Consider the following 26757-nt stretch of genomic DNA (forward strand, 5'->3'; position numbering starts at 1 on the left):
GTAGACCCAAAACGCTTCCTCGCCTTCGCTCCCGCACTATCTTCCGCTGGTCACAGCCCTCACTTGCCTGCGCCTGCACCTGGTGACAGCGTACCAGCACATTCGACGACTACCAAGACTATTTCCCAGGAACTAACAGATCAAACTTTTACCTCCGATGGAAAGAACTTGCCTTGTGGCCCCCTTGCTGTACCATTAATGAAACCCAAATTACCACATGCGGACGGTGTTTATTCTGAACCCAGGCGGTCGAAGCGACTGGCCAGACGAGCTCGATCTTAACTGCAAAATTTCAGTTTCGTGTTATTTTTTTTGACTCAATGGTGCCAAATACGTACTCTATGACATTGTTTGGGGGTTTCAGTATTATCCAACCCTGAGACGCTCTTAAAAACATGCTTTTATACTTGATTCGGGTAAATTACTGAACTGCATTTGGGTGTCACTGTATTCGAAGAAGGGAATGTATGGCACTCTGTAATCTTACTACGGTACGGAGTATTGGATAGTCCAGACCATATAGCTTATAGCAGTGTCACTGGTGGTAAAAAATATGACAACGTGACCATTGAGGTAATTTCATAGGCTAATGAGCGGAAAGCACAACTTTGTCTATTATGCTAAAATAGCTGCTCCCAATTAGGGGTTAGTGCCTACACATTATAGTTTGACTCAAACTCAACTAGAGAGAATTTTATAGGCCCTTTCGAAACTCTTGTCTACAATACAAATATCAAAACCGAGTCTAGAAAGCGAACATCTTTCGGTGAATTGAGAGATCCATACCATTAGGAATGTCGTCATCGGCTCGCTCGATGCTTTGTTGAATGTTTGTTATATAAGCCCTTATCCACGCGAAAGCCAATTTTCCCTCAAATCACTTCGTTTGTGAAGTCAATCACTTGTGCCTTCTCGAGGATGCCATCGAGACCCCGGACGAATTCTTGATGTACGGGATCATCGCGAACATAGTAATCTCGATCCGCAGCACTGTCGAATTGAACAATAAAAGCGTGCGAAATATTATTCTGTTTTTCAAATGGAACAATAGAACGTCAGCAAAAGCCCAACAAGGAGTACCAATATTCCAAAATATCTATGTACTGTCTCGGACGAAGGATGAAGCCAGCGCACCTGAAGTCCTTCAATTGAGTTATCTAAACCACCAAAAGACGACTTGATGTAGGGCTTCTGAGACAATGGGTGGAGACAATTATCCTTGAGTGCAAGCATCCGTGAGCAGACCTGTTTATAAACGTCAGCCTGCCTGTGACTCCTTTCCGCAACCAAAGGTGCTCATGATAAACTAACCTCGTTAATGACATCAGCGCCGACGCTTGATTTAAATTGGAAGAGAACAACATGCGTAATCGACATTTCAGGCAACTGCGGATGCTGAGATGATGTATAATATATAAAAAAGACACACGAGAAGATGGCAACGAGTATGAGTAGGGGTGATGCTAAAACCCGCATTTTCTGGGAGTCAAGGTTGGGAAGTGACAAACTTAAAGCGGGGTAACACCGCAAGGTAACCGAAATCATCACGTGAGTAAAGAAGACGTCGTTGAACACAGATGGAACATAATAACGCTAGACCAAAATTACACCATGACATGGGCAACATTCTTCGTTATACCGGCTGTTCCAGTTCCGACAAGTGTGGAATCTGCGGACTGGCGATTGACTTCCCGCGCGGTCGGGCTCCATCGGCTAGATGAATCAGTTTACTAACTATAAGCGTACTAGCTAACTACGGGAGGTGATGATTTTGGTTGGTCCGGATTATCGTTGTGGCGGTGCCCCCAGGAACTAGAGTCGAAATTGCTCCACCCTTGGCAACTTGTCGTCGCAGTTGAAATATATGGGTCATATGATGAGGTCTATTGCGGAACCCCTTTTGCTGTAAGCAACCAGAGGATAAGCAATCAGAGGAGTTTATACAGGCGCCCCGAAGCAATGTACCAATGAAATTATTGATGTCGACGCTAGCCAGACGGCTTGGTTTCAAGTTCCCGCTCGGCCCCACCCTCCCCTGTCAACATGTGGTTTATGGTCACCCACGAACCACAATTGGGCCCAGCTGAACTTCAACTGGCGATACCTACGCGCCCGTAGCCCCTGCCACCATGACATGGCCTGCAAGTTGGGGGCCGAACGCAGTAAATTATTAAATGTCGTTTTGCCTACACCGTGATAAAGTGATGGAAGGATTCAGATTCTTCGAAGCTTGACGCAATGGCATCCCCAAGGAAAAGAATGGCAAATTCCCAGTCAATGCACACCCATGTTTTCGTCCCATTTAAGATTACCCGCTCGCAAAACCGTCAGTCACTCTTTTTCACAGTACATATCACTGAGTTTACTCTAATTAACAACTTTCAGGCATCCGGATCTCGCCTACTGGAAGAAGCATTCGCCGTTCACCAGCAGTCGTGAAGATTACACCTAATCATCGAGATGAACGCGATGAAACCCAACAAAAGTCACCCACCGGGAATTTCTCTCACCCTTATGCCGATATGACTTGGTACAACGCGTGGCTATCTCAGCAGCTGGAGAACCTTCCATATTGTCTGAGGGAACTACGTGTCGGGGGTGAAAAACTTCAGTCCAAGCAGAGTTTAGTACCCCTTTCTGGAGTGATCGAGGAATTTGCACGAGAAAATGACGGTGTTTCTATTGACGAAATATTAAAACATCTACGAGACTGCGGGTTATTTGATTCCTTGGGAGAGTCGATGGGGGCTCAGAGACTTCTTATTTTCGCTACCCTGGGATGGCAATCCATGTTATATCAGGCTGCTTTCAATGTTTGTTCAGTCCAGGAACTCGCCATTCATAGAGACTCCCATCAGCCACAATCAGGTCTGGTTTTTGATACGTACAGGGTAGCAGCCGACTTATCTGACCGCCCTCTGTCGGTTTTGCTTAAGGCATTCGGTAATCTACTTCCTGCTCGAGCTTCAGGAATTGCACAATTTGCAAGCGAAACGGGGAAAAGGGCATCCAAGTGGCACCCACTATACCCCAATGAAACCAACGCCTTCCTGCTCCATGTGTTGCTTCATGTCAACATACAGTGGGTAGACTCATTATCCTTGCACCTGGATTACGACCAGTCAAGCAGAACTTTATCACTTTTCGCCTATCCATCTTTCTGCTTAGAAATGCTTCACAACCGCGGCGTTATATATTCATTTGCTAGCGTCGAAGGTCCATGTGCAGACCCACGCGCTAATAATGACGACATTTCACAATACCTGAAGGAGGTCCTTCTAACTTATCGTCTTCTATTCGGGCAGTCAGCAGCGTCGAGAAAGTTCTTCCGTCGGACGTTCATTCCATCAGAAGTCCAAGGCTGTCAACTCGATACCTTGCTCCCTGAACTTTGCTCCAAGAGCCGACTCGACTGGCCCTCAGATTATATGCCGGTGGATCGGTCGGTCTACTTTTCGGCTCGAGATTTCCCGGTGTTATATGATAGAATCGAGTTGATTGCGTATGAACTCAAGGATTCAAAACCAAACTCATTAAGTGGGCTTCTTCGTGATCGGCGGGATACTTTACAGTACTGGACGTTCTGGCTTGTATCGATAATTGGTGGGATCAGCATTCTTCTAAGTCTGATCCAAGTGATATTACAAGGGATACAGCTGGCACAAAGCTAATGGTGTACTCCGCAAGCAAATTCTTGCCTCGTCAGGGGGGTTTCCTCCAACAGGATGGTAACATTCCACACGCCTCATGGCACACTGCCTAACTTAGATCTTATCCTAGATCTCAATAATTGTAAAGTCTGGCAGTGGCTTATGCACCACTAGTCAGAGTATACTTGCATCCGTAATCCACAAACATCTGCCAGCTGTAGGTTTGCATAACGGTCACTGGTGATTGGAGTATTGATAGTCAAACAGGCGTTATTATTGACTTCATCGACGGGCCGAATTTCTGGGGTAGTCACAGTACCGCTGCAAGACGGTGCTCTAACGTGATAGATAGCCACTAAAAGATGAGAAGTTGTGCAATCAAGTCTTCTTAAACCAGTTCTGCTTTCTTCGTTCAAACGCTAGCTTCCGGTATCTCGGCGGACAGATGTAAAAGATAGGCACGCTGGCTACCAAAGCATCCATCCGACGAGGTTCATGAACGACTCATCAGTATCCTCGGCGAGAGCTTCTGTTCCACGAATCTTATCTCGCACATTCTTGGCCTCCATTCTGAGTTCTTCAGCCCTATGCTTGTCTCCGATTTCATCCTCGACCCTGGCCAGGAACCATAGTGCTCGGGCTAGATGTCCTTGCATCTCGAAAACGTCCTCACTAGCTTCTACCACTGTTCGTAACAGTTTCGCAGCTAAGACCACTTCGCCGTCGCTTTCTAACATTTGAGCAACTGAAAAAATGGAGTCAGCTACCCTAGGTCCTTTATTCCCAAAAACACCCCTCCGGATAGAAATTGTTCGTGACGCAAGCTGCTGAGCCTCCTCTTTCAAACCTAGTACATATTTTATCCTCGCCAGAAGAATGATATCCCCACTATGTTTCGGGTACTTTGAATTTATGACTTGTTCTTCAGTCAGTCCCTGCAATTGCCAGCAACATGCGAGCGACTCTTGTGCTTCTTGCGGCTGTCCAGCTCTGAGCTGGGTCATGGCATATATTGCTTTGGTCCTAGCCATATGTAGCGGGTTGTGAGCGTGATGTATGTCGGCCGCTTTTGACAAGTACTTAAAAGCTTCGGAAACCATCCCTAGCTCAGTGTAGCTGCAGGCGATGGAATCATATATGTCCGCAATTGGAGGAGAGTTGGGTTCTTCTAACTGTTCCCTTGCGCAGAGCGCTTTTTGATACGCAGATAGTGCCGATTTTGGCTTTGCCATGTCTAGGGCCACGTGGCCTAAAAGCCGGCATGCCTGTGCATAGTTTCGAGAGTGGGGGTCAATTTGGAGCTCCAAACCATATTCTAAGAAAGCCTGTGCAGTGGTTGGCTGCTCCTTTTCCCATAGGTATCTTTGGAAATTCTGTCAGCAATACCCTCGGCTGTAACCACAGTTTCCAAATCTTCACTTACGTTCCTGCACGAAAAATAAGTTCTGCAAATAGCTCCGAATCATTAGGCACCAGGCGCTTTGTTTCAGCTAACTTCATTAGCCAGCTTATATGCGGGAGAACAGCGCTACATGTCTCCCATGATGCCCAACCATGGCCCTGTTGATGAGACCTCTCATTCCAGGTATTTGGAAAGCTGGATGACAAAACTTGAACAGCATAGTCAAAATATATCAAAATGTCTGTCGAAGATAACCGTGAGAAGACGGTAAATTGGATCAGGCGGTGCACGGATATTGCCTTGGACGTTGACGAGCGATTGACGAGCGAGCCTCTGGTAAGACCAATTACTGCATCTCCAAAACTAGTCCAATGTGAGCGAGAAACATTCAAGTGTAGGAAGTAACCCATACTCGAAATCATCCATCAAGAAAAGCAACTTAGGCTCGGTGATACCGGCCTTTTCGTTTGATAGTATCCATTCTGGGATTATGTCCGGATCGAAGAAGGCAAGCACATCCAGTAAGACTCTTGATTCGGACGACAGTTTCTGAATTGAAATATTCCAGACCGTGTTTAAGGTGTGCTCATATTGCATTGGTGCTGCAGACCTTGTAAAAATTTTCTCGGCCGACTTTGTGTAGACCGGCAGAAATTCGAGATAGGAATAGCCACGATCGCTTATGAATTCGCTGACTTGAGCCATCGCTAGAGGGAAACAGCCAAGCAGATCACATAGCTTCTTTGCTGCTGCAGAATCATCATCGCTCAATGGTGGTCGACCAGTCAATGAAAAAAGTACATCCAACCCTGTCTCAGCCGTAAAGCATCCAAGATCGATGACTTCTGTAGTCCTCTTGACGGCTAGTGACTTGGACCGACACGTAATAATGACAGATCCTTTGGTGTTAGCCGGCCAGATCTGTTCGAGAATATCATGATCCTCAACGTTATCAAAGATCAGAAGGAAGGCTTTCTCCGACACATTCAACCAATCCCTCACTTTTTGAATTGATTGGTAATCGTCTTCCGTGGCTTCTGATTTTGATATACCAAGTTTCAATGCAAACTTCGCCAAAGCTTGGGTAAGTTTGATTTGTGTTTCCGCTGGGATCCATAACACCACATCATAGAGCTTCAGTGAAGTGTTTGCGTAGTGCAGCGCAAGTTGGGTTTTTCCAACACCACCGGTTCCATAGATTGCGACTACCTTCAAATGCTCACTGTCCATCTCTGGTTGAAGAGCTCTTTTCAGAGCCTCTTTCTCGGGCGATCTTCCAAAGAATCTGAGGTTAAGGCCGTACGGTATCATGTGACACGGGAGATTCATTGTCTGAGACTGGGATCCTTTCAGCCCTTCGATTGCCTCGATTGTGTCAGCCGTATGGGCCTCCCTTGTAAGGCGTATCATATCAGCTGTTTCATCCACCGCCCTGGAGTAACGACGAATATTCGAAATGACCTTCGGAAAATCGCTGCTGAAATGTAACCAGGCGTTTCGATTAGGAGCGAGGTTTGGATTGTTCCTGAAGAATGTGATCGAATGTGCGCAGAACACGATAATCTCAGTATAGGTGGCCAAAAGAGCGTCTTTCAATTCTGTAGTGGCTGGGAGTTCCTGTTCATATCTGCGAAACCTAGGCAATGCACGGCCCAATTCTTCAAGCATATCGAGAACCTCAGGGAGGACTGGCCGCGCAAACTAATTCTACCAGTAAGCTCAGTAAGGTGCTTCGGATGAACTGTTATTCTCTACCTTCATAATAAGACTGATAGAACCCCATATAATAGCAGCAACCTGACCGTTCAACCCTAGAGCCAGCGTCAGAACGGCGGCGAAATCGTTCAGGCTAAAGAGTATTGGCTCGAGCCGACGCAAGAATCTTTTCCATGTCCCCAGCGCTTGAGAATCTGCGGGGGCAACGTCGTGAATTTGTTGAAGGAGGTCATCCGGGCTATGAATGCCCCAGACGTCTTGATCAATCGCAGGAGCCCTGACCCCGCCCTTCCTGAGTTCGTCGTAGTACCGGTCAATGGCCGCCTGCCATATGGGACTGGTATTACTTCGATCAGGTAGGGTGCGAGGGTCCAGAGAAAGCTGCGACACCCGGTGGACTTGATTATCTGCGCTCATTTTTCAGAGTCCTTGGAAAATTCAACGGAAAAACTTAGGAGTTGAGTGTGCGGGGCTGGCACTGTTCCATGCGTAATTTGTCTTGGGGCCCAACTCAACCTAGCTCTTCCTAGGGTCCCATTGGCAACTCCAACTCTCCCGTAGTAAACAGTCAAGAGTGGGGGGTCCGAATTAATCAGCAGACGATGTGCGCGGTGAGTCACGTGGGAAAGGGGCGTCTTCGGGTTCCAGCAGCACCATGCTTCTCAGCCGATCACCTGAGAATAACCAATCCACATTGCGCTGGATGCAAGGCCTTCAGGATACGTTATCATCAATGGACACCATCCTTCACTGGAGCTCATCAAAAAGCACAGTTTGGGGGATACCGTGAGTGACACATGGAAAAAAAGATCAGATGCCTATTGCAGTCAAGTGGAAAGCACAGTTTTGGGGATACCGTGAGTGACACATGGAAAAAAAGATCAGGCGCCTGCTACAGTCAATTGGAAGGCATGATTTTCGAGATACCGTGAGTGCCGTATGGAAAAAAGGCTCAGGAGACTGTCGCGGTCAAGTGGAAAACACGGTTTTGGGGATAAGGTAGACTAGCACGGTTTTGACTATCGTATTATAGGTATGCTTAGTTAGTGGCTATTCGGGCACTCGGGAGTCGTCGAAATGAGAAGATAGGGTCGATTTCTCTGGAAATGACAAATCTTTTCCTATTCTATCAATTTCGGTAATTCAAAATTAGCAAAGAGGTCACGTCTTCCAAAAGATACAGACTTTACGGGACAATTTGGAGTTGCTCTATCGAGAACAATGGAAAAATATGAGAGATATTATCCAGCCGTCACCGCAATAGGCTCACAGGGCAAGTACAGATTAGAAGGCGGTGGTCCTTTATCGTCGACCATTTATCGTACGGAGCAGTTCTTCTCGCAGGTAAGAAGATTTTCCACTATTATGTGAGCAAAAGGTTGTTATTCGAGGCTAAACGAGACAGCATCTAAAACATCCAGTAATCATAGGCATGACGTTCCGTGGAAATAGTTCTATATCTATATTACTGAAAATTATCCGAGATCTCTCTATATATATAATAACGCCAATAGACTTGCCTAGAATTCGCCGATACATCACTCTTAACCTCTCGTAGGAGCATTAGAGGAATTAAGCGAACTTGAGTCACTAATTGACTAGGGACGAAAAGTGATGAACCTAGAAGTAATCACGGATAATGCAAGGTTAGATTGAGAATTATTTACCAGGACTGACGCAAGATAAAAGCAGCAATCGCAGTGTCTCGGGATGTGACTTTTCTAAGTCTTTTATGGATCTATTACGAGTCCTGCCAGTATCTAGCGGTGGCCGGATGGTGTAGTTGGTTATCACGTATCGTTAACACCGATAAGGTCCTGGGATCGAACCCCAGTCTGGTCATTCTTTTTGGCTCTTTTCACGGATATATACAGTATGGGCCCATGTGGAGTATAGTGAAAGGGAAATACAGTTTTTTTGAGAAAATATAGATTCAGAATTGGACGCTCAATTCTCGTCTCTCATGAAAATTGTGGAGATATTCTCCACCTTGTTTTCTACGGATTTCCCATTCTAAAGAAGGTTGACAGTATCTCCACTTTAGAAAACCACCGATCGGACAGTAAATGATCTATGGATATTTATGCTAGCCCGCGAATAATATTCTATCCGCCACTGAGGTATCAGCTGGTCATCACTAAATATACGAGGGCTCAAAGATTAGTCTGATAGCTAATGACGGTACGAGGCTTCGTAAGTGCGTCATCGATTTCGAGCTCCCCACCTACAGTCCAAATCATTTATTTGAGCCGACCTAAACCATGAAGAAATATGGTCCTGTTACAGAAGCTCTTTTCTATCTCAAACAGTCCATAAAGGATAGTCAACTATGACCGAGGCAAATGAAATCATCCGACCGTTTCTCTTTGCGGTTCGCGTGGCCCTATTGATCAGTGCGGTAATCGTCATGGGTATTACCGCGTGGGCGGTCACCCATCTAAAGAACTATCGGACAATCTTCACCTTGGTCGTCGCAGTACTCAGCACAGTTCTTTATATTCCCTCTGTCTTTACTTCATGCATGCAGCGCAACCGTGGATATATGATTCCACTGGATATTGTCTTCTATGCGCTGTAAGTCAGACCCTACGTCACGTCGGGCAAGCTTTTGCTCTGAAGCTAATCCTCAGATGGAACGCTTAGATGGCTAGCTGCTTTTATATTCGTTGCGCAAACCAATGGCACCTTGAGTTTTGACAATGCCGGGTGTCGTTACTATGTTTGGGACTTGAACAGTGGCTGCGCGAAGCGAAATGCCATCGAAGCGTTTACTTTTCTGTCCCTGTTAGTCAGCACCACAGTCCCTCGCCTGATTTAGTAGTCATTCTAATAGATATCACAGCTTCTGGACCCTCTGTGGCTTATGCCTGGAAATCTTAAACGTTTATCTGCAGGGCCGATCTGTGGATACACCCTCAGTTCCTCATCCCGAAAAACCAATCCATGACGGTCCTGAATCTTCTACTCCAGGTGATACCGAAAGAAATCGTACAGTTCCTACTACGGGACATGTACCAGCAATGAATGAAGAACAAAATGGAGTTTGAAATGCGCATTCTCCGTCGCCTTTCAACGTTGAGTCAGAGTCTTTATGCTACGGAGTCGAAAGTCGGTCCTTGTTTAAAGTGGTTTCCTCGCCTAGGTCTATATTTACTTACTCAATTGTTCTACTATTTGCGAATGGATCAGTAAAAGTCTCAGCGTCTTTGTTTTCTGATATTCTTGTTCGCAGTCGTGGATTTTTATTTCTTTGTCAGCCTAGCAATATTCAATTCACCCTAAAATAAGAGTAATGCTTTCCTCTCGACCGCCGTCAGATCCCTATTTCTATGTGTATAGCTTTTAGATATAGAGAAAAACATTAAGAATTACTATCATTGCAGGACCTAGATATGGATTAGACCAACTAAGGAATTTGAGGTTCGTAGGTACCGTACCGGTTTGCCTGCTGAGCTAAATAACATACTTGCGACGTTCGCGTTTGAGTACTGCTTATTATAATTGATGGTGTCATCGACACCTACGCACAGGAAGCAGAAAGGAAGGGGAATCTGAATCAATGTCTCTATCTAGACTATGATGAAGATAGGTCTAGAGAAGAAGAAGGAAAAGAAGAAGAGAAAGACCTAAATAGGTCTGCAAGACAAAGAACAGCGTCGGTCCTGAAAAGAACCATCAAACCTGCAGAGCAATCTATGTAGGTGTAAACGGGAGGACGTATGACAAAACGATCGAATACTCAAGGTCAAGGTCGAGTAATCAATAATTATCAGGTCTCAATAGCCTTCATCCTTTCTCATAGAACAAATGAAACCTTCGGGGGAACTAGACCATTATACCTTAGGCGTGTGGGCTATAAGATACATAGCACTTTAGATGATCAGGCTTCAACTTGATTTGAACCAACCAATTCTTTATGGTGTAACATTATAGCCTTAATTTTCCTTGTATTGTACTTCAAGAATCGTACATGTGAGACTAAGCACTAGTGATGTGACAAAAATGTAGCTGCTAGAGATTCAGAGAGGAGCATCATAGTTGATGACTTGTCCTTGAGCGTTTGGTCATGTATGGTTTGATCGTCCTCGTTCGCAGGCTTATGATAGAGCCGTGGATATGATATGCTAGACTGGGATGCGATGGGGTGCAAGAGGACGCACGATACGTTACAGCGTTGATGGCGGGGATAGGGGCTCCTATACAACGATGGAAACATCACAGTGGTGGGCGAGAATGCCACGCTATCGGGACAAAAGAGCACGCATAACCGTAATTTTTCCATAGATACCCCCTTATCACGTATCATTAACACCTATAAGGTCCTGGGATCGAGCCCCAGTCTGGTCATTCTTTTTGGCTCTCTTCACGGATATACATGGGTCTATGTAGGGTATAGCGAAAAGGAATTCCAGTTTTTTCTTGAGAAAATATAGGTTGCGGCGGGTCCAATGCCTACAAACAGAAGTTAGACTTGGGATGGAATTCGGTGAGGTAGTTATCCCATATTCTAAAGAGCACCTAAAGCGGTTTAGCGCGCCTACTTAGGGTTAGCGCTAGTTACGGCCTCGGACACTATGAAAATCGTATGTCAAAGTCATATATGACTCGTGCTAGTTATCATAAGGCAAGAAAAAGCTCACGAGTAAAGTAGTTCGCGCTATTTTCAACTTATCAAGTCTAGTCTAGACAAGAGTGAGCTGACTACGATACCCTCTCCCTCTCCGCTATCCACTAAAGAGTTATCTCAATGCAACAACAAGTCACCAAATTACGAAGGAGAAGTGAAATAATTGTCTATAAACAAGAAAAAACGTTTATAATATTATACAGGACTCAAAATGTCAAGTCCTGATACGTAAATAAAAAAGTTCAAAAAGAATGGTAGAAGAGAATCCAAAATCCCCTCTAATACTGACAAGGACAATCCACAGTATCATATGTCAGAACCACCGGCGTCAACGTATCCTCATTCGTCCCATCATTCCAAACAGGGTGCCAATCTCCACTGTACGCGCGGAAATCCGTGTAACGCAGTGCCACTGGCGAGGTAGAATACCAACCACTTCCACAGCTGAGGATACCAGAGGAAGAATCCTTTGAACAGCTTTGCTTAGAGCTCGAGGAGGAGAAGCTGTCGAATTCTACCCACATTTCCGTCGTGGGGATGAGGACGTCCATTGAGGGGAGCGCGACGAGGTCGCCTGCGCAGGTCAGGTAGAAGACACCAACCTCGTAGCCAGCGCCCCAGCCACCCCAGACTGGGGAAGAGCTGTTGTTGGACAGGTAGAGCTGTTTTCCGTTGATGTGGTCGGGCCCGCTTGCGGTGATGGTGAAGCAGGACACTTGGGTTTGGAGAGGGCAGCTGGCCGCAGTGGTAGCTGTGGCGGTCTGAGTCCCGGTGACAGTGGTCGCGGTTTGAGAGACAACGACGCGAGTGAAGGTCTCAGTTTCGAGAGCGCCGAGGGCATCGACGGTGCTGTATACGGTATTCACGACAGTGCCGGAGTAAGCGGTTGCCGTGGAGGTGTAGAAAGTTTTCGTGACTGTGCCTGTGGCGACCTGGGAGCAGGCGAGGGAGATCTTGCTGGAATCCCAAGTAGAGATCATGGCAGGTTCTGCGACGGTGCGCTTGGCGAGGTCGGCGGCCATGGTGGGCTGGGGAGCGACAGCATTGTTGTTGTTGGTGGAACGCTTCTTGATGGGGGAGCCAGTTTCAAGGGCTCGCTTCTTCATATAGGAGTCTCCGAGGGATTGAGAGCCAGACACAGTCACATAGGAGGTTGCGTCGACCGTGGTAGTCTGTGTGAAGACAGTAGTGACGGTGGGGTACTCGTAGACGGTAGACGTGGTCGAGATGGTGGTTGGCTTGGTGGTCTGCGTGGTCGAGAGCCCAGTGCGTGTAGTGATGCCGTATGCAACGGAGGTGGGAGCCACATAGCCGAGATAGGAGGTACAGAAGGCACCACCAACGCTCCGAAGGGAGCTGACCTCGTCCGCTGTGGGGATGTCGTTGGGGACATTGAAGCACTTGGTTTGGCCGGCAACATCGCCGGACTGGGAGAGAATAGTGGTGGAGCCACCAGTGAAAAGAACTTCGTTGTTCACGCTGGAGTAGGAGGTCAACTCAAGCTCGCCAGCACTGCAAGTTTCGCCGTCGTTTAGGACAATGGCAGCATTGAAACCGATGGCCGTGTCAGAGTTGATGTAGACGGGCTGATGGCCGTAGGGTGCGTTCTCGATCACCACCTCAATGGCGAGCGATGATCTCATGATAGGCACAAACGAGACGTCTGCAGAGGTGGAGAAGACTGGGTAAGTGTACTCCACGGTGGGCGACCAGTTTTTAGCCTGGGATGCGGCATTGTTGGCAAAGTCTAGGTAGACCGAGCCACTGTCCACGCTGATGGTGGCACCCGCAGTGAAGTCGACGGCTGCGGTGGTTGACCACTGGACTCCTAGACTGTACATCAATGATGGTGTGATGGTGAACTCTCCAGGGACCGAGATTGGCTCGTTGAACTGGATGGTGTCGAAGTTATATGTCCATTCCCCAGACCAGGCATCCGTGGTCTCGAGACCCATGACGAGGTTTCCGGTCCAGCTCACCGTAGGCGTCATGAATGCACTCATGACCTTACCCGAGGAAGTGCTAATCATGACACTGCCCACGAATTCAAGGTTGGAGATGCTCAGACCACAGTCAATGCAGCTGAGTGTGCCGACGGAGGATTGAACCAACGGCTGCGCTGGGAGTTGATAGTCTACACTAGCAGTGTAGGTGTAGTTCCAGTAGGTCGCGACGACGACGTCAAGGTAGCAACCAGTCCAAGTACACTCGATCGCGTCACGGTTGGCGTAAGCCTCCTCGACTGTATCATACAGATCTTTCAAATCGCAAATGAGCTCTGCAAGAGCCCCCAGTTCCTCGTCAAGGGCGTCAAGAATTTCGCCAGCGAGGTCACTGCAGGCACCATCCCAGAGCAACTCCCACCACGACTCGTCATCGAGCCCACTGCGCTTGGCAAGCATGCCACGACGGTGGCGGTTATGCAATTTGGGGTGGTAGGACCGACCGGGGAAATGAGGCGTCCGCTTAGTGTAGACGGTCGTCGCTGGAACATAAGCACCATTGGAGCAGTGGCCAGCGAGATCGCTGGCGGTTTTGTTCCACAGAGAATCTGGTGATGGAAGGCCTGCATTCTGTAGGGCATCCTCGAGCGAGGCTTGCTGCGTGGAGTTGGAGTCTGGGTTATAGACTGGATCCGTGGCATTCGCAGTGATAGCGGGCATGGTGACGGCGATGTTACCATTGGCATCATATGTATTGTTGCGAGTCAGATAAGCAACGACATTCTTCTCCTCGGGGGTCAGATCCTCGTAGGAGACCGAGCCATTGCTCACAGCTGCAGAGCTGCTGGCTGCGGGATAAGATGCTGTACAGGATGGAGTGTAGGAGACGCTGGTAGAGTTCACACGTCCGACGCCGTAGGCGACCTCCATAGTGTTCGAGACATCGGCCCAAACCTTGGTCTTGACATCAAGGGTGATTGTGAGGCTAGAAATGTCCGCGGTGTATGAAGTGACCATGTAGACTCCTCGTTGAGAGGCCGAGTTGCAGCTTCCGGAGTTGGTGATCAGAATGAAGTTCTTCGTGGGCCACTGGCTGACAATGTTGAAAGCAGCAGCAGTGGTCACTTTGACGGTCAAGCTATTGCCAGAGCAAGTCACCTTGGCAATCTTGTACGCATTCTCTAGGGTTACCTGGGGATATAGCATGTAGTAGGTCACCTGAAGAATGGTCGAGCCCGAGGGGCTAGCATAGTAGAGAGTCGCATACATCGAGGGAGACAAATCGAGGAGGGCGGAACCATCGACACTGGGGTCAAGAGCTGGCAGCACAGCGGTGCTTAGTTCCGGGTCCGAGTTGGTAGAGCACTTGGGAATAGCCGTCGAAGAGGGCGTGCCCGAGCTAACCGGGCTGAGGCTGGTTGTCGCAGTACCTCCAGGGCACAGTTGAGCTAGAATTTGTTAGTCTTCATCTGCGTAGTTCTTTTTCATCGGGACCAATGGATACATACAGTACTTGACAGCGGCAATAGTAACGGGAGCGCAGCTAGAGGGTGTGTCACCGCTGAAGATAGCGCGAACAGTGTTACCAGAGACACAGAAAGAGGCGGCGCCGTTGTTAAAGTTTGAATTGGTCCAGGAGAGAATGCCATCAGCAACAGCGAATGTGCCTCGAATTGGTCCCGGGGAAGTGGTTCCCACGAACAACGCACTGGACACGTTCGTGTTGACAGCCACAAGCAGGCTTCCATCATAAAGATGGCCTCCGGTGAGATAGAACCGATCTGCGTTGTCACAGCTGGCTGTGAGGGATCCAGCACCGATCAAGACGGCCGTGTTGTAGGTCTGACGCTTTCTTTTCGATTGAACGGGCTCAACATACAAAGCCAACGGCTCGAGAGTTGCGGATGGGGACGCAGATGCGCTGGACTTGATGACAGGGGTCGAGCTGGCACGTTGAATAGAGCGGGAGGGTGAAAGAGTGCCAGAACCAGAAGCTTGCAGAGACGTTGATGAAGTACGCTGGGAGTTGCCGTAGATGCTACTTGAGGCAACCGAGCCTGACCCAAAAACTGAGCTAGTCTGCAAAGGTGCCGACGAAGAGTGCGACGAGTCGCTGTGAGTGATGCTACTCGATGCGCCCGAGCTAGAGCCATGACCATGGCCGTGGCCGTGGCCGTGCCCATGACCATTTTTATGGCCAGAATGAGAGCCAGAGACTAAGGCAGAGGCAGAGGTAGAGGCGTGGTCCGTTTGTATAGGTCTAACACCCGAATTTGTCGCAGTGGCAGTGACTGGACAGACAGTTGTGTAATCAATGATAGTATCCGTAGTTACATATGTCGTTCTCTCAGATGCTGGGCAGTCCTTGACGGAGGATGGGCAGGCAGTCACAGTGCTCACACGAGTGGTATAGACGGTAGAGGTAGTGTATTCATCTCCTCCAGCGCGAGTGAGCGTCTGTGATGACCCAGTTTCAGCGGGCTTCGTGGTAACACCGGTTCGCGAAGCAGATTCAGCAACGGGGCAGACCGTCGTGTAGTCAATGACAGTTTCAGTCGTCACGTAAGTGGTTTTTTCTGAACTGGGGCAATTCTTGACCGAAGACGGACAAGCAGTTACAGTGTGGACATGAGAGGTATAAACAGTCGAAGTGGTATATTCCTGCCCTTTGTTTGAGCCAGAGTCTGAGTTGGAGCTTGATTCATTGCCAGAGGTATTGACAGACTTGTCAGAGTTGTTGGTAGACTTATCAGACTCTCCTGTGTTGGATTCCAAAGAGCTGCTGGTGGTGGGAGAAGATAAAAGAGCGGTAGTGCAGGGGCAAACAGTATGATAATTAGTTCTGGTCAAGGTAATGACTCTCCCAGAATCGGAATTCTCAACTTCATCTGCACGAACTTCCAAAGCTGTGGCAGAGACACTTGCCAGAAGCAAGATGCTCGCCAAAAATGAGCGTACAAGCCGCATGGCTGGCGGCTATGGGTGGAAAGGAGCGTAATGAGTGACTCCTAAAACGAATGTAATGAGTGACTAGAAGTGGTTTCTCAAAATGATCAGTGGCTCTGTCATGTTTCTTTTTAAGCGACAGACAGTATGGATAGCCAATGCACCGACTCCGGAGATTTTTTTGACCTAGACCGATGCTCCTATCGGCTGGCTGACCTAGAGAGGGGCTTTTCCATTTCTTTTACTCCATTCTTGTTTTCTTGTTTTCTCCCTATTTCTTCTAGATGATGCTAAGCCTGTATGGGTGGGTTCTTGGAGAATTTAGGGCCTCGATAGTGCAAGCCGCTCGGACGCGATAGTGACCAATACACCGACGTATGTATACAGTGGCAATTCAAGACTTCGACCAAGGAAACGGCCCGATGCGATATATGTACTCCACCATCTTGCTTCCTGAAACTTCATCCTATCTGTGTTTGAAATCGGTATTCTACATAGCTCAAGTATCATCTTCTGGTCTATACTTCTACTCATAACAGATGATTGGTTTTGGAAATTTGTCAGGGTTTCAAATGTATGGAACCCCACTGTACAAGTTTCTCGTCGGGGCCCACACTAAGAAAACAAGCAATCCCAAAAGTTGTCAAAATGGCCGAAAGTCTATTTCTCGGCCATTCCGATTGACGCCACAATGGAGGCTGTCAGGGGAGAAAAAAAAATCCGATTCTAGCCAATCCCAATGTGAATTAGAACCAGTTTCTTCCCCACTGGCGGAGCTATCAATGGATGGAAATACCAGCCGAACGGTTCGGAGACTCGGCCGCAAGGAATTAGGGCTAACCGTATAGCCAACCAACAACAAATTTAGAAAGCTCCAGCAAAAGAAAAGGATATACTGCGCATTGTTTTTTAATATGAGACTAATAATCGGTCCCTTGCCCTTATTAGGTAACCGATAATTGAGACTAACAAGATCTTTCATTTCGATCGGACTTGGAGCCGCGATCCGTCGAATCCCATTCGACTTACCGTCGCTTATAGAGACCCTCGATTCTTAGCCTCCTCTCATGTGCACCCTTGCCCCTTTAGGCCTTCTGTCCTTGAACACACATCTTTTGTGCCCTTCCTTCCTATACTTTTACAAATTGGACCGTTTGTATATTGCTTGCGCTTAAAAAACTAGCTTTGCCTTAGCGAAGATGGATATTGCTACTATCTTCGCTTCCGGATCGTGGCGTGCCATGTGGTTTTGATGGGGTCCTCTTCGGCTACGTCGACCCGATCCGATGCATGGCATCATTTACTCCGAGTAGCAAATAAGCGGAATTTACATAACTGGGAATAAGACGTTGCGCCCAGGGCGCTGGTTCAAAATGAACGTCTCCCAGTTTTGACAAACACCTGCTCACACATGGAAGATATTCGCGATGGCACTAACTCTAAACAGACACAAATCCACGAAATACGCAACCTTGATGGTTCCTGTGGGCCATCTGGGGTCATCGAAATCAATAGTCCATGAATTGTACACACTAGCAGGCTTCGGGATCTGAAATGATAACAAGAGATCTGGGGCCCTAGTATCTATCATTGTACAGCCTCGCGTGTTTATTCCCAAAAGCGGAGTGGATCTTCCAGCTCAAGTTGAACGCGCCACACTAATGGAGCAACTGGGGCGAGGTGAGCACTATTCATCTTCAATTCGCGCCACATATTTCCGTGTCGAGGCAAAGAGAACCGACTGGCCCACGAGGGGGCTTTAGTGGAAACGGCAGGAACCAAATCCAAACTACTCCTAGGAACTCCCTCCCCTAAGGTAATATCGTTAGAAGAATTTGATGTAAACAAATCAAGCCCTGATAAATCGTCCTCTAGACATCTCCTTCGCCCCTCAAAATCCAGTCTGCCGCGTCCAGGCAAGACTAGTCACTCCTTTAACCACACTCTTTTAATATTCCACTATGCATTCTCGGACCTACCTCTTCGCTCTATGCCAACTAGCATGGCAAATTGGCACTGCCACAGCCTCTCCATACCAGAGCCGTGTCCAGGAAACTGGTACAGTCTTCCCAGCACCCGCTGAATTCGGGACTTGGCAGATGGTCTCGTACACGGAAGACTTTGGCGATGATATCTTCGACGATTTCACCTACACCGTGCCCGCCCTCGCCTACATCCAAACCATCGGTACAAGCTCCGGCGACGTCCGTGTCCAAATCGCTCCAAATGGATACTCGTATGTCGCCCTCGACGAGACATCCGCTATATCGCTGCAGAATAACGGTGTCTGGGAACTGGCTGATTATGACAACGACGGAACACTGGATCTGATCTACATTCAAAACCGAAACACGGACTCCGGAAAGGTGGAAATCACCGTTGCTTCTGGTGCGTCGAAGTTCCAGTCGTATCTCCTGCAGAATGTACAGACTGTGTTTGACGTGCAGATCAACGGCTGCTGGCAGATGGTTGATGTCGACGGTGATGGGACTCTCGATCTTGTTTACATCCAGACCAGTAACACGGAATCTAATTACGCCGAGGTCTTTGTCGCATCCGGAGCTTCGAGCTACTCAACGCTTACTAGCAAGACTGTGTCGAGTCTCTCTATCAGCAATGATGGTACCTGGCAGCTGGCGAATTGGAACATGGCTGGATCTTATGATTTGGTTTTCATTCAGAACATGAATACTGCATCTGGTTATGTTGAGGTGAATGTTGCTTCGGCTGCGTCTGGGTACCAGACTATTATTCAGAGTGTGTCTACTACCTTCTCGGTTGAGAATAATGGTACATGGATGATGTATGATTGGGATGGTGATAGTATCCTGGATTTGATTTATATCAAACAGGATGATACTCCTGGTACCGTTGAGGTCCACGTTGCCGTTGGTTCAAGCTAGACGAACAAGATGAGCTGTTTCGACTTGAAATCGCTTCCTATTCAAGTTCCTTCAGTACGAAGGGACTCGATGAACTGCAACATGAACTGAAATCTTCGCCTGGACTTTCGTTCTTTTATATTCTCTTTTCTTTTCATCCTCAATCTACTCTTCTTACCTTCCTTTTATCATGAGCACTCAAGTCATACCTATTAAACATTTTGCTCTACGCTTTTTCTCCCACGCTGTGTTACTAGATTAGTTATGTGGTTTATTGCGGAGACCACCAAAACTCAACAAAATTTCAATGGAGATCCGAGGATATGAACGTTTTAATTAGTGCTAGACCTTTCAAGAAAAAAAAATTAAAACCCCAATGATAATAGAAACAAGCTATATTGTAAACGATGTATAATTCTTGGCAAATTATAGACAGCAGAACAAAATTTTACAGACAAGGTGGTATCTACATATGCGCCTAAAGCTTCGCCCGGAAAGCACGTCGTAAAGAGTCAAGAGCAGATGGACCATCGTAAATCTGCTGCTCAACCATGCGGGTGTTGATCTAGAAAACGTCAGTATTTCATCAGAAAAGAGCGGGATTGTAGAGAAGGACGCATACATGTTGAGGGCCTAGTGCATCCACGGTTTCCACACCGAGCAGGCGCATGCACGTCTTGGTTTCGTCGGCAAGGACTGTAACAGACTGTTAGCATGAAGACTATTATCAAGTTGGAAAAGTACATACTCTGCAATGTCCTGCGAACACCATCGGGACCGCCAGCTGCCAGACCCCACAGAGCAGGGCGTCCAAGACCAACTGCCTTCGCTCCGAGGCAGAGAGCCTTCACGACGTCTGTTCCGCGACGAATACCACCGTCGACGTGAACCTCGAGCTTGTCAAAGACCTCGGGGCAGTATTTGCGGATCTCTAAGAGAGTGTGCACGGCTGGTGGGGCAGTGTCCAAAGCCCGGCCACCATGGTTAGAGAGGATAATTCCCTTGACCTGTGGGGCGTGCAGGGAGGCAAGGTATGCATCCTCGTGGGTTTGCAAACCCTTCAGAATAATAGGCAGATCAGTGTGCTTTGCCAACCAGGGCAGCGTCTCTTGCCAGGTCAAGGAAGGATCGGTACCGGCAAACAGCTGCTGGCCAACACCGCCAGATCCGCCTGGGCCACTCACGTCGGGAGTGCCATCAGCTGAGCGGTCAGCAGCCTTCACGCCACTTGATACAGGGGCAGTGGCCCCCACGAGACTGTTTCGCTCATCTTCTTCACGCTTACCCGGAACGGGGGCATCGAGAGTGAGAACGATGAACTTGATAGCCTTGAGCTTATTGATGCGAGCCAGCATCGCCTCGCTCTTCTTGCGATCGACCTGAACATAAAGCTGCCAGCCAAAGACCTGGTCTGGAGCTGCATCTTTGACAATCTGTTCGGGGGTCATGGATGCGTTATTAGAGATGACTTGCATGGCACCGAAGCTTCGGCACGCCTCTGCAATACCAGCTTCACCGGAAGGATGGCCGAGACGTGCCATAGCTGCGGGTGACACATAAATAGGCATGCCCAATTTGTGTCCCAGTACTGAAGTATCCAAGTCACACTTGGTGCAGTCAACAAAGACTCTTGGTCGTAGAAGGATGGATCGGTAGACTTCGTTGTTAAAGCGCTTGGAAAACTTGTCGTCCGATGCCGAATAGTAATAGGCCCATGCCTTCTGGCTCACTTGCTTCGTAGCAACTTCTTCAATTTCGTCAAGGTTGAGGAGATTTTGCATAGGAGGGGGTCCTGCCGCCGGCTCCTGGGGTTTTGCTGGTGCTTCGTCCTTGGGCAATGTTGCTGGGTCCACGATTCCAAGGCAGGCCTCTGGCTTCAGTTCTTCTAAAGTACCCGGAGGGTGAATGGGGTCATATTCCTCAGTAGCATCCTTGCCAGAGAGCTTCAAAATAATCTTTGAACCGCCAGGGTGACTGGATAGGAAATCGGTGACCTAAGTATAGTCCATAGTGTTAGCTCTTCCGCTTTCCCTTTCCGAGGATCAATGAGAAACTGGAGCAATCGTACATCATAGACCTTGCCGTATAGAATCACCCAGCAGCTCTCGGGAGTGTTGTGCTTCGCAACTGCGCAATCGAGTCAGCGTACCCCCACGAATTGAAGACCCCGTTGGCCGTTGGGGAGGGTCCAGAGTTCCGTGCGGAGAAGCAAGAGCATACCTTCTGCAGCGTCGAATACCTTTGCCATGTTGAATCAGCACAATACGACAATCGCAGATGTTCAATTCGCAAAAGACGCTCAAGAAGAGGGGAGAAAAGAGATAAGTTAAAAGAAAGTCGGGGAAAGAGGGCCTGTTCGGAGAAGGCGCCGACCGTCAATGCTGGGCGTGTGGGGGTTCCTTGGGGAAATATCCGGCGATTGGGCTCCCTCGTTGGGTAAATTCGATAGCCGACCGTCTCGAGCATTAGAAACACCCCCACGTCATTGGTGGGGAAATTGCACGACTGTTTTTGCACGACTCAACAGCCAGTAGAAGGCGTTGTGGAATTCGCTGTCATCGGTACACGGGGACCCCAGATACTCGGAAATCGATCTCCAAGGTTCTAGAGTGCCAAAGTTCCAGAATAATGTTAACGGTAGTTCGGTGGGTTAATGCTAAACCGAAAACAGGGCGAAGTTGAGGATGAGACGATGGTCGAGTCCACGTGAGCACGATCACGCGGTTCCTTCTCCATCTTTCCCCATCGAAATGACTGCATCGGCTGTCTTCTGAGGGAACTTTCCCCAGGAACCTTCACGATCCAGCTTGCCGGGGACTTTATCACTATGTTTGAGGTGTGTTGACTACCATACATTATTTTTTTTGGCTCTCATACACCGAGAGCCCATTCCTGTCTCGCCTCACTAACAGTTTCAGCGACGAGCGGCCGACCGATATCGTCTGCGGATGCACCGTGCTCGCTCCGCAGTGCTGACCTCGGACGAAATTGTCGAAGTGCGTGCCGCTCAGCGAACATTTGAAGGTGCCTACGTCCGAACTGCACTCTCCCAATTCTCCTTTGCCCTCGTCGTCCTCAAGATCTTCACCGCCGAGTTCTACAGTATCGGTGCGCTGTTCGCCATTTACGGTACCGGTGTCCTGATTATTGGATTGTTCCGCCGCTCCCAAGGAAACCGACAATTTTTCTCAGAAGTGGGAGACGATGGAATCCATCGACACAAGTTTAGGACCAGTGGAAATGCCGTGGTGGTGCTGACTGCTCTGAGTGTAGCGGCATACGCCTGCTTGATCGGCCTCACTTTGAGCCTAAGCAACTAGTCAAAACGTGGGCGTCGGAGAGGGGGGATGGTGAGATACTCCGCCTCCCTCCCTGATGGAACTCCCAGCAAGACCACATCTTCCGTGCACAGGATATCACGCCCACTCCCACCCCCCTGCGTTACCGCCAAGCGCCAAGAATGATGTACCACACCCCCGGCGACATTATCGTCAGCCCGCGGATACGGGCGGCGGAGTCGATCACCCGTGAGAGCGCGGCGGCATCCAGTTGGTCGGAGTCCGATCTGCTGTGTTGGGAACCTGGGGACCGAGAAACCGCCAAGGAGGCCGAGTATGTCGGAAAGGGAGGAGGACTCGCCCGAGCGGTGAGGCGTATGTCGTACAAGGCGCCCCAAGAGTCGGGCTGTGCCTTCCAGCGGAGTCGTTGGAATTGAAATTGGGTGTTAAATCGCACCTCTGCGACCTTATCATTCGGTCTTTCTCGGCGACTCCTGGATGTCCGCCAACCTAGACGCTGACCGCACCTACTTGCTTGGTTCTTGGCACGACGGAGAGGCATTGTGCAGATCCCATACTGAGCGAACGCCTCGGTGGATATTCCGGGGGGCATTGCAGGGCTAGAGATTTACACAGGGGTTGCAGATGGAGCTATGGAGGCTGATCCACCGTTCTGGTTTGGCCTGGAAAGTGTTGAGCCAAGCATTCTGGGTAAGATAAAGATCGATGTATCGCCAATAGACTCGCAAGACCTGCCTCGTTCCTCTGGGGAGAGGAGGGTATGTATATATAGAAAGCTCGAAAGCTGCATAAATCCAATCTCTCGGATTCTTCTCATAATTTCGCATCTGCATAGAAATCTCACTTTGAAGATTTGACATCATATTGCAAAGCCACTTATGCCCCAGAGATCCACCAAGTGGGTTCTGGCGATCAGTGTTCTTCTGTGACTTCATTATTTACTGGGGAAAGTGCCGTTATGCTCTGAACGGGACGCTCCTACACGTTTCTATCTTTTTCCAACGTAGAAACAAGATAAATCACCTACCTTCAGTACGATCTCACGACTTTCCTGCCTCGTGTCAGCAGCATCACGTTGTCTCTTCATCAACCTCAACCTTTTACCCCCCTTTGCGACAAATAAATCTCTCTTCAGCGAAACCCCATCAACACTCCCCCTAAACCATCTTCAATCCAGAATCCAGCAATCCCAACTCACTTTTAATCTCCGTGGCTTTTCCTTCTTGTGCTGGAACTCCCCAGTTGTGAGGGCAGTTCTCACCAACCAAATCACCGAAGTGAAGCACACAGTCGAAAGTGACGTCCACTTTTGCCGGAGTTGAGTCATCCGATTCTCCCGCCCACCTTCTTTCTCCCCTCCCGCTTTGTTTCTTCAGAAAAGGCCTTTTTTTTTCTCATCGAGATCTCCTCATCCTCGAGAGCACAACTTCTCAAATCCTTGAAAGACCCGAAGCCCGGGTTCCACATCCTCTCAAATACTTCTCCCCGGAAGTTCCGATCCCCCTTAGCCGGGGATGGCGCAGCATTCCACCATCGCGCGGTCGGCTATCATGACGTCGGCCACCTCGCCTGATCTCATGGGCCTGGGAGATCAAAGAATTATGAATCAACGGTCCAACGGCATCAGTTCCCACGGAGCTAGTCTCGGCTCGGGAAAAGAAGGAGCTCTGATGCCTCCTCCGAAGACTGTGGTTGGGAGAGCGCTAGGGAATGACCTGCATTCCGATGTCCACAGAACCTCACAGCCGCCCAAGGGCGGAGTCGGAACCGCTCTGACTGACACTCCGATTTCTACCGCACCCCCGTCTCCACAGATGTAAGTCTCCCCTGCGTCTGAGTCGTCAATATTTATCCCTTCCCGGCAAGTCTAGAACCTTGTCTCGTGTCAAATGGTTGCTTGTTTCACTCCGGACCTATGAGAAGGGACCCTGGGCCAACCCTGCGATGTGCCTCGGGTGAAGTCCTTCCCGTAAGCGTGGAGCTTGTCCCCAGAGATCACAAAGCTTGGGCTTGACCGCTACTGGATGCCTGACTGGTCCCTGGGTTGATGTGGCTGAATCCGCTTCTGGAGCCTCATCGCGATCTTGTGGCATTTTGACTGTGGGCCTTGGGCCGCCTGTCTCTTTCCGTTGATGATGACTTTTAGCTAATACATATCTCTCTACATACAGCAATGGTCTCTCCACCGTCAGTACCCCCAGCCGGGTTCGTGCAACTACTCTTGATATTCCCGGCTTGACCAAGTCCAAGGTCTCCCCGGACGGACGCATCGCCCAGCGTGATGTCGGCTCCAAGCTCGTTATTGTCATGGTCGGCCTGCCGGCTCGAGGCAAGAGTTACATCACCAAGAAGCTGGCTAGATACTTGAACTGGCTCCAGCATGACACCGAGATCTTCAACGTCGGTGAACGTCGTCGTGTGGCCGCTGGCAAGTCACCCTCGCCGGCCAAGATTGGACATCCCCTGGAGAAGCGTCCCAGCAATGTCCACAAGGATCTCGTGGACTCTGTACGCCGACTGAGCGTCAGCGTTGGAACAATGAACCAGAACGAATCGTCCCCACCTGAGAACGCTTCACCACCAAATGATACAGCACTCCCACCTCCAGCGGTTCCTGCCAAGATTCTCATCAACGGACAGGAGCCCGGATCCTCCATCTCACAGAATGGAAGCACTGTGATTCCTTCCATAGATGCAGGTTCTGCTCAGTCCACCGGCAATGACAAGGTCATTAGGGAAGCCTCCCCTGAACCAATGGATCAGAGTGCAAACTTCTTTGATCCTCAGAACCAGCGTGCTGTGAAGCTCCGTGAGCAAGTGGCCCTGGACACTCTTGACGAGCTGCTCGAGTACATCCTCGAGGAAGGCGGCAGCGTTGGTATCCTCGATGCCACAAACAGCACTATGGAACGTCGCAAGGCTATTGTCGACCATATTCGCCAGCGTGCTGGCCCCGAGCTGGGCATTCTGTTCCTTGAGAGCAGCTGTGTGGACAAGAACCTCCTGGAAGCTAACATGCGCCTGAAGCTTTCTGGTCCTGACTATAAGGGCCAAGATCCAGTCACTGCTCTGGAAGACTTCAAGAAACGTGTTGCTCTGTACGAGAAGTCGTACGTTCCCCTGGGCGAATATGAGGAGAACCACGACATGGCCTACATTCAAATGATCGATGTCGGTCGCAAGATTGTTTCGCACCAGACCCACGGCTTCCTCTCTTCTCAGGTCGTCTACTACCTGCTTAACTTCAACCTTTCTCCACGCCAGATCTGGATCACCCGTCACGGTGAGAGCCTGGATGACGAGGCCGGCCGTATTGGTGGAGATTCTGACCTCAGTGAGAATGGCAAGCGTTACGCAAAGGCCTTGGCTCGCTTCGTCGACCACCAGCGTAAGCAGTGGGAGCTTTACCAGCGCCAGAAGAACCTGATTAAGCACTTCCCGCCCCGTCCTGGTGACAGCACCCCTCCCAACCCGTCGTACATTCCTCGTGATCGCCCTCGCAACTTCTGCGTGTGGTCGTCGATGATGAAGCGTGCTGTGCAAACCGTTGAGCACTTCAATGAGGACGATTACGATGTTAAGGAGATGCGAATGCTTGACGAGCTCCACTCTGGAAAGATGGAGGGCATGACCTACAAGGAGATTCAGCAGCAATACCCCGAGGAGTATGCTCACCGCAAGAAGGACAAGCTCTTCTACCGCTACCCTGGTCCCGGCGGTGAAAGCTATCTGGACATCATCAACCGTCTCCGAGCCGTTATTGTTGAGGTCGAGCGCACCACCGACCACGTCCTTCTGGCTAGCCACCGATCCACTGCTCGTGTCCTTCTGTCCTACTTCCGCGGTCTGAAGCGCGACGAGGTCGCCGACCTGGATGTTCCCATGGGCATGCTGTACATGTTGGAGCCCAAGCCTTACGGTACCGACTTCAAGGCTTACCAGTACAATCCTGAGACTGATTGGTTCGACTACATTCCCAACTATGAGTTGCACCAGGTCGGTGCACAGTAGATTTGCGAAATCGAATCTTGCTAGCCTTGCTTGGGGTCTATTGACTCCACAATGCTCTCCATCTTACGACATGCCATGACTTGCGACGATATTTTTTCAACATCACTCCGACTTGCTTCATACAGCCAAGTCAACACCATCAATATCCATATTCATATCCATTGCTGCACATGCTTTCTCGCCTTTGCCCCGTGTTCCATCATTGCTCTGGTGCTTCTCACGGGGCCATGGCTGCCCTGTATCCCTATCAGTGCCCCCATCCCTCTATGTACTATCATCCC

The 26757-nt window shown here is 49.1% G+C and overlaps 11 protein-coding genes across 11 annotated transcripts; 5 read left to right on the forward strand and 6 right to left on the reverse strand.

Moving 5' to 3' along the window:
• Positions 1-872: 872 nt before the first annotated feature.
• N7496_010279 (Dabb family protein) lies at positions 873-1377 on the reverse strand (the record flags this gene model as incomplete). The annotated part of the gene is made up of 3 exons (XM_056703192.1): positions 873-1028; positions 1135-1245; positions 1312-1377. The coding sequence occupies 3 exons, from the start codon at positions 1375-1377 to the stop codon at positions 873-875; spliced, it is 333 nt and encodes a 110-aa protein (XP_056552192.1).
• A 2740-nt stretch (positions 1378-4117) lies between these two features.
• On the reverse strand, positions 4118-4387 carry N7496_010280 (uncharacterized protein; the record flags this gene model as incomplete). Its single annotated transcript, XM_056703193.1, has 1 exon — positions 4118-4387. One exon carries the CDS (start codon positions 4385-4387, stop codon positions 4118-4120), a length of 270 nt encoding a protein of 89 aa, XP_056552193.1.
• Positions 4388-5415: 1028 nt separating this feature from the next.
• On the reverse strand, positions 5416-6720 carry N7496_010281 (Tetratricopeptide-like helical; the record flags this gene model as incomplete). The annotated part of the gene is made up of 1 exon (XM_056703194.1): positions 5416-6720. The coding sequence occupies one exon, from the start codon at positions 6718-6720 to the stop codon at positions 5416-5418; it is 1305 nt and encodes a 434-aa protein (XP_056552194.1).
• A 51-nt stretch (positions 6721-6771) lies between these two features.
• Positions 6772-7185, reverse strand: N7496_010282 (uncharacterized protein; the record flags this gene model as incomplete). The annotated part of the gene is made up of 1 exon (XM_056703195.1): positions 6772-7185. One exon carries the CDS (start codon positions 7183-7185, stop codon positions 6772-6774), a length of 414 nt encoding a protein of 137 aa, XP_056552195.1.
• Positions 7186-9097: 1912 nt separating this feature from the next.
• On the forward strand, positions 9098-9815 carry N7496_010283 (MARVEL domain-containing protein; the record flags this gene model as incomplete). Its single annotated transcript, XM_056703196.1, has 3 exons — positions 9098-9342; positions 9412-9552; positions 9590-9815. 3 exons carry the CDS (start codon positions 9098-9100, stop codon positions 9813-9815), a joined length of 612 nt encoding a protein of 203 aa, XP_056552196.1.
• Positions 9816-11673: 1858 nt separating this feature from the next.
• On the reverse strand, positions 11674-16305 carry N7496_010284 (uncharacterized protein; the record flags this gene model as incomplete). Its single annotated transcript, XM_056703197.1, has 2 exons — positions 11674-14786; positions 14847-16305. 2 exons carry the CDS (start codon positions 16303-16305, stop codon positions 11674-11676), a joined length of 4572 nt encoding a protein of 1523 aa, XP_056552197.1.
• Positions 16306-18245: 1940 nt separating this feature from the next.
• On the forward strand, positions 18246-19187 carry N7496_010285 (FG-GAP repeat domain-containing protein; the record flags this gene model as incomplete). The annotated part of the gene is made up of 1 exon (XM_056703198.1): positions 18246-19187. One exon carries the CDS (start codon positions 18246-18248, stop codon positions 19185-19187), a length of 942 nt encoding a protein of 313 aa, XP_056552198.1.
• A 457-nt stretch (positions 19188-19644) lies between these two features.
• On the reverse strand, positions 19645-21414 carry N7496_010286 (FMN-dependent alpha-hydroxy acid dehydrogenase; the record flags this gene model as incomplete). The annotated part of the gene is made up of 5 exons (XM_056703199.1): positions 19645-19731; positions 19789-19862; positions 19915-21160; positions 21235-21293; positions 21387-21414. The coding sequence occupies 5 exons, from the start codon at positions 21412-21414 to the stop codon at positions 19645-19647; spliced, it is 1494 nt and encodes a 497-aa protein (XP_056552199.1).
• Positions 21415-21993: 579 nt separating this feature from the next.
• Positions 21994-22486, forward strand: N7496_010287 (uncharacterized protein; the record flags this gene model as incomplete). Its single annotated transcript, XM_056703200.1, has 2 exons — positions 21994-22002; positions 22079-22486. The coding sequence occupies 2 exons, from the start codon at positions 21994-21996 to the stop codon at positions 22484-22486; spliced, it is 417 nt and encodes a 138-aa protein (XP_056552200.1).
• A 143-nt stretch (positions 22487-22629) lies between these two features.
• On the forward strand, positions 22630-22881 carry N7496_010288 (uncharacterized protein; the record flags this gene model as incomplete). Its single annotated transcript, XM_056703201.1, has 1 exon — positions 22630-22881. One exon carries the CDS (start codon positions 22630-22632, stop codon positions 22879-22881), a length of 252 nt encoding a protein of 83 aa, XP_056552201.1.
• Positions 22882-23979: 1098 nt separating this feature from the next.
• On the forward strand, positions 23980-26476 carry N7496_010289 (6-phosphofructo-2-kinase PFK26; the record flags this gene model as incomplete). The annotated part of the gene is made up of 2 exons (XM_056703202.1): positions 23980-24281; positions 24637-26476. 2 exons carry the CDS (start codon positions 23980-23982, stop codon positions 26474-26476), a joined length of 2142 nt encoding a protein of 713 aa, XP_056552202.1.
• Positions 26477-26757: the final 281 nt, after the last annotated feature.

Source organism: Penicillium cataractarum (genome assembly GCF_028827025.1).
Source record: "Penicillium cataractarum strain IBT 29864 chromosome Unknown utg000008l, whole genome shotgun sequence".
NCBI classification, from domain to species: domain Eukaryota; kingdom Fungi; phylum Ascomycota; class Eurotiomycetes; order Eurotiales; family Aspergillaceae; genus Penicillium; species Penicillium cataractarum.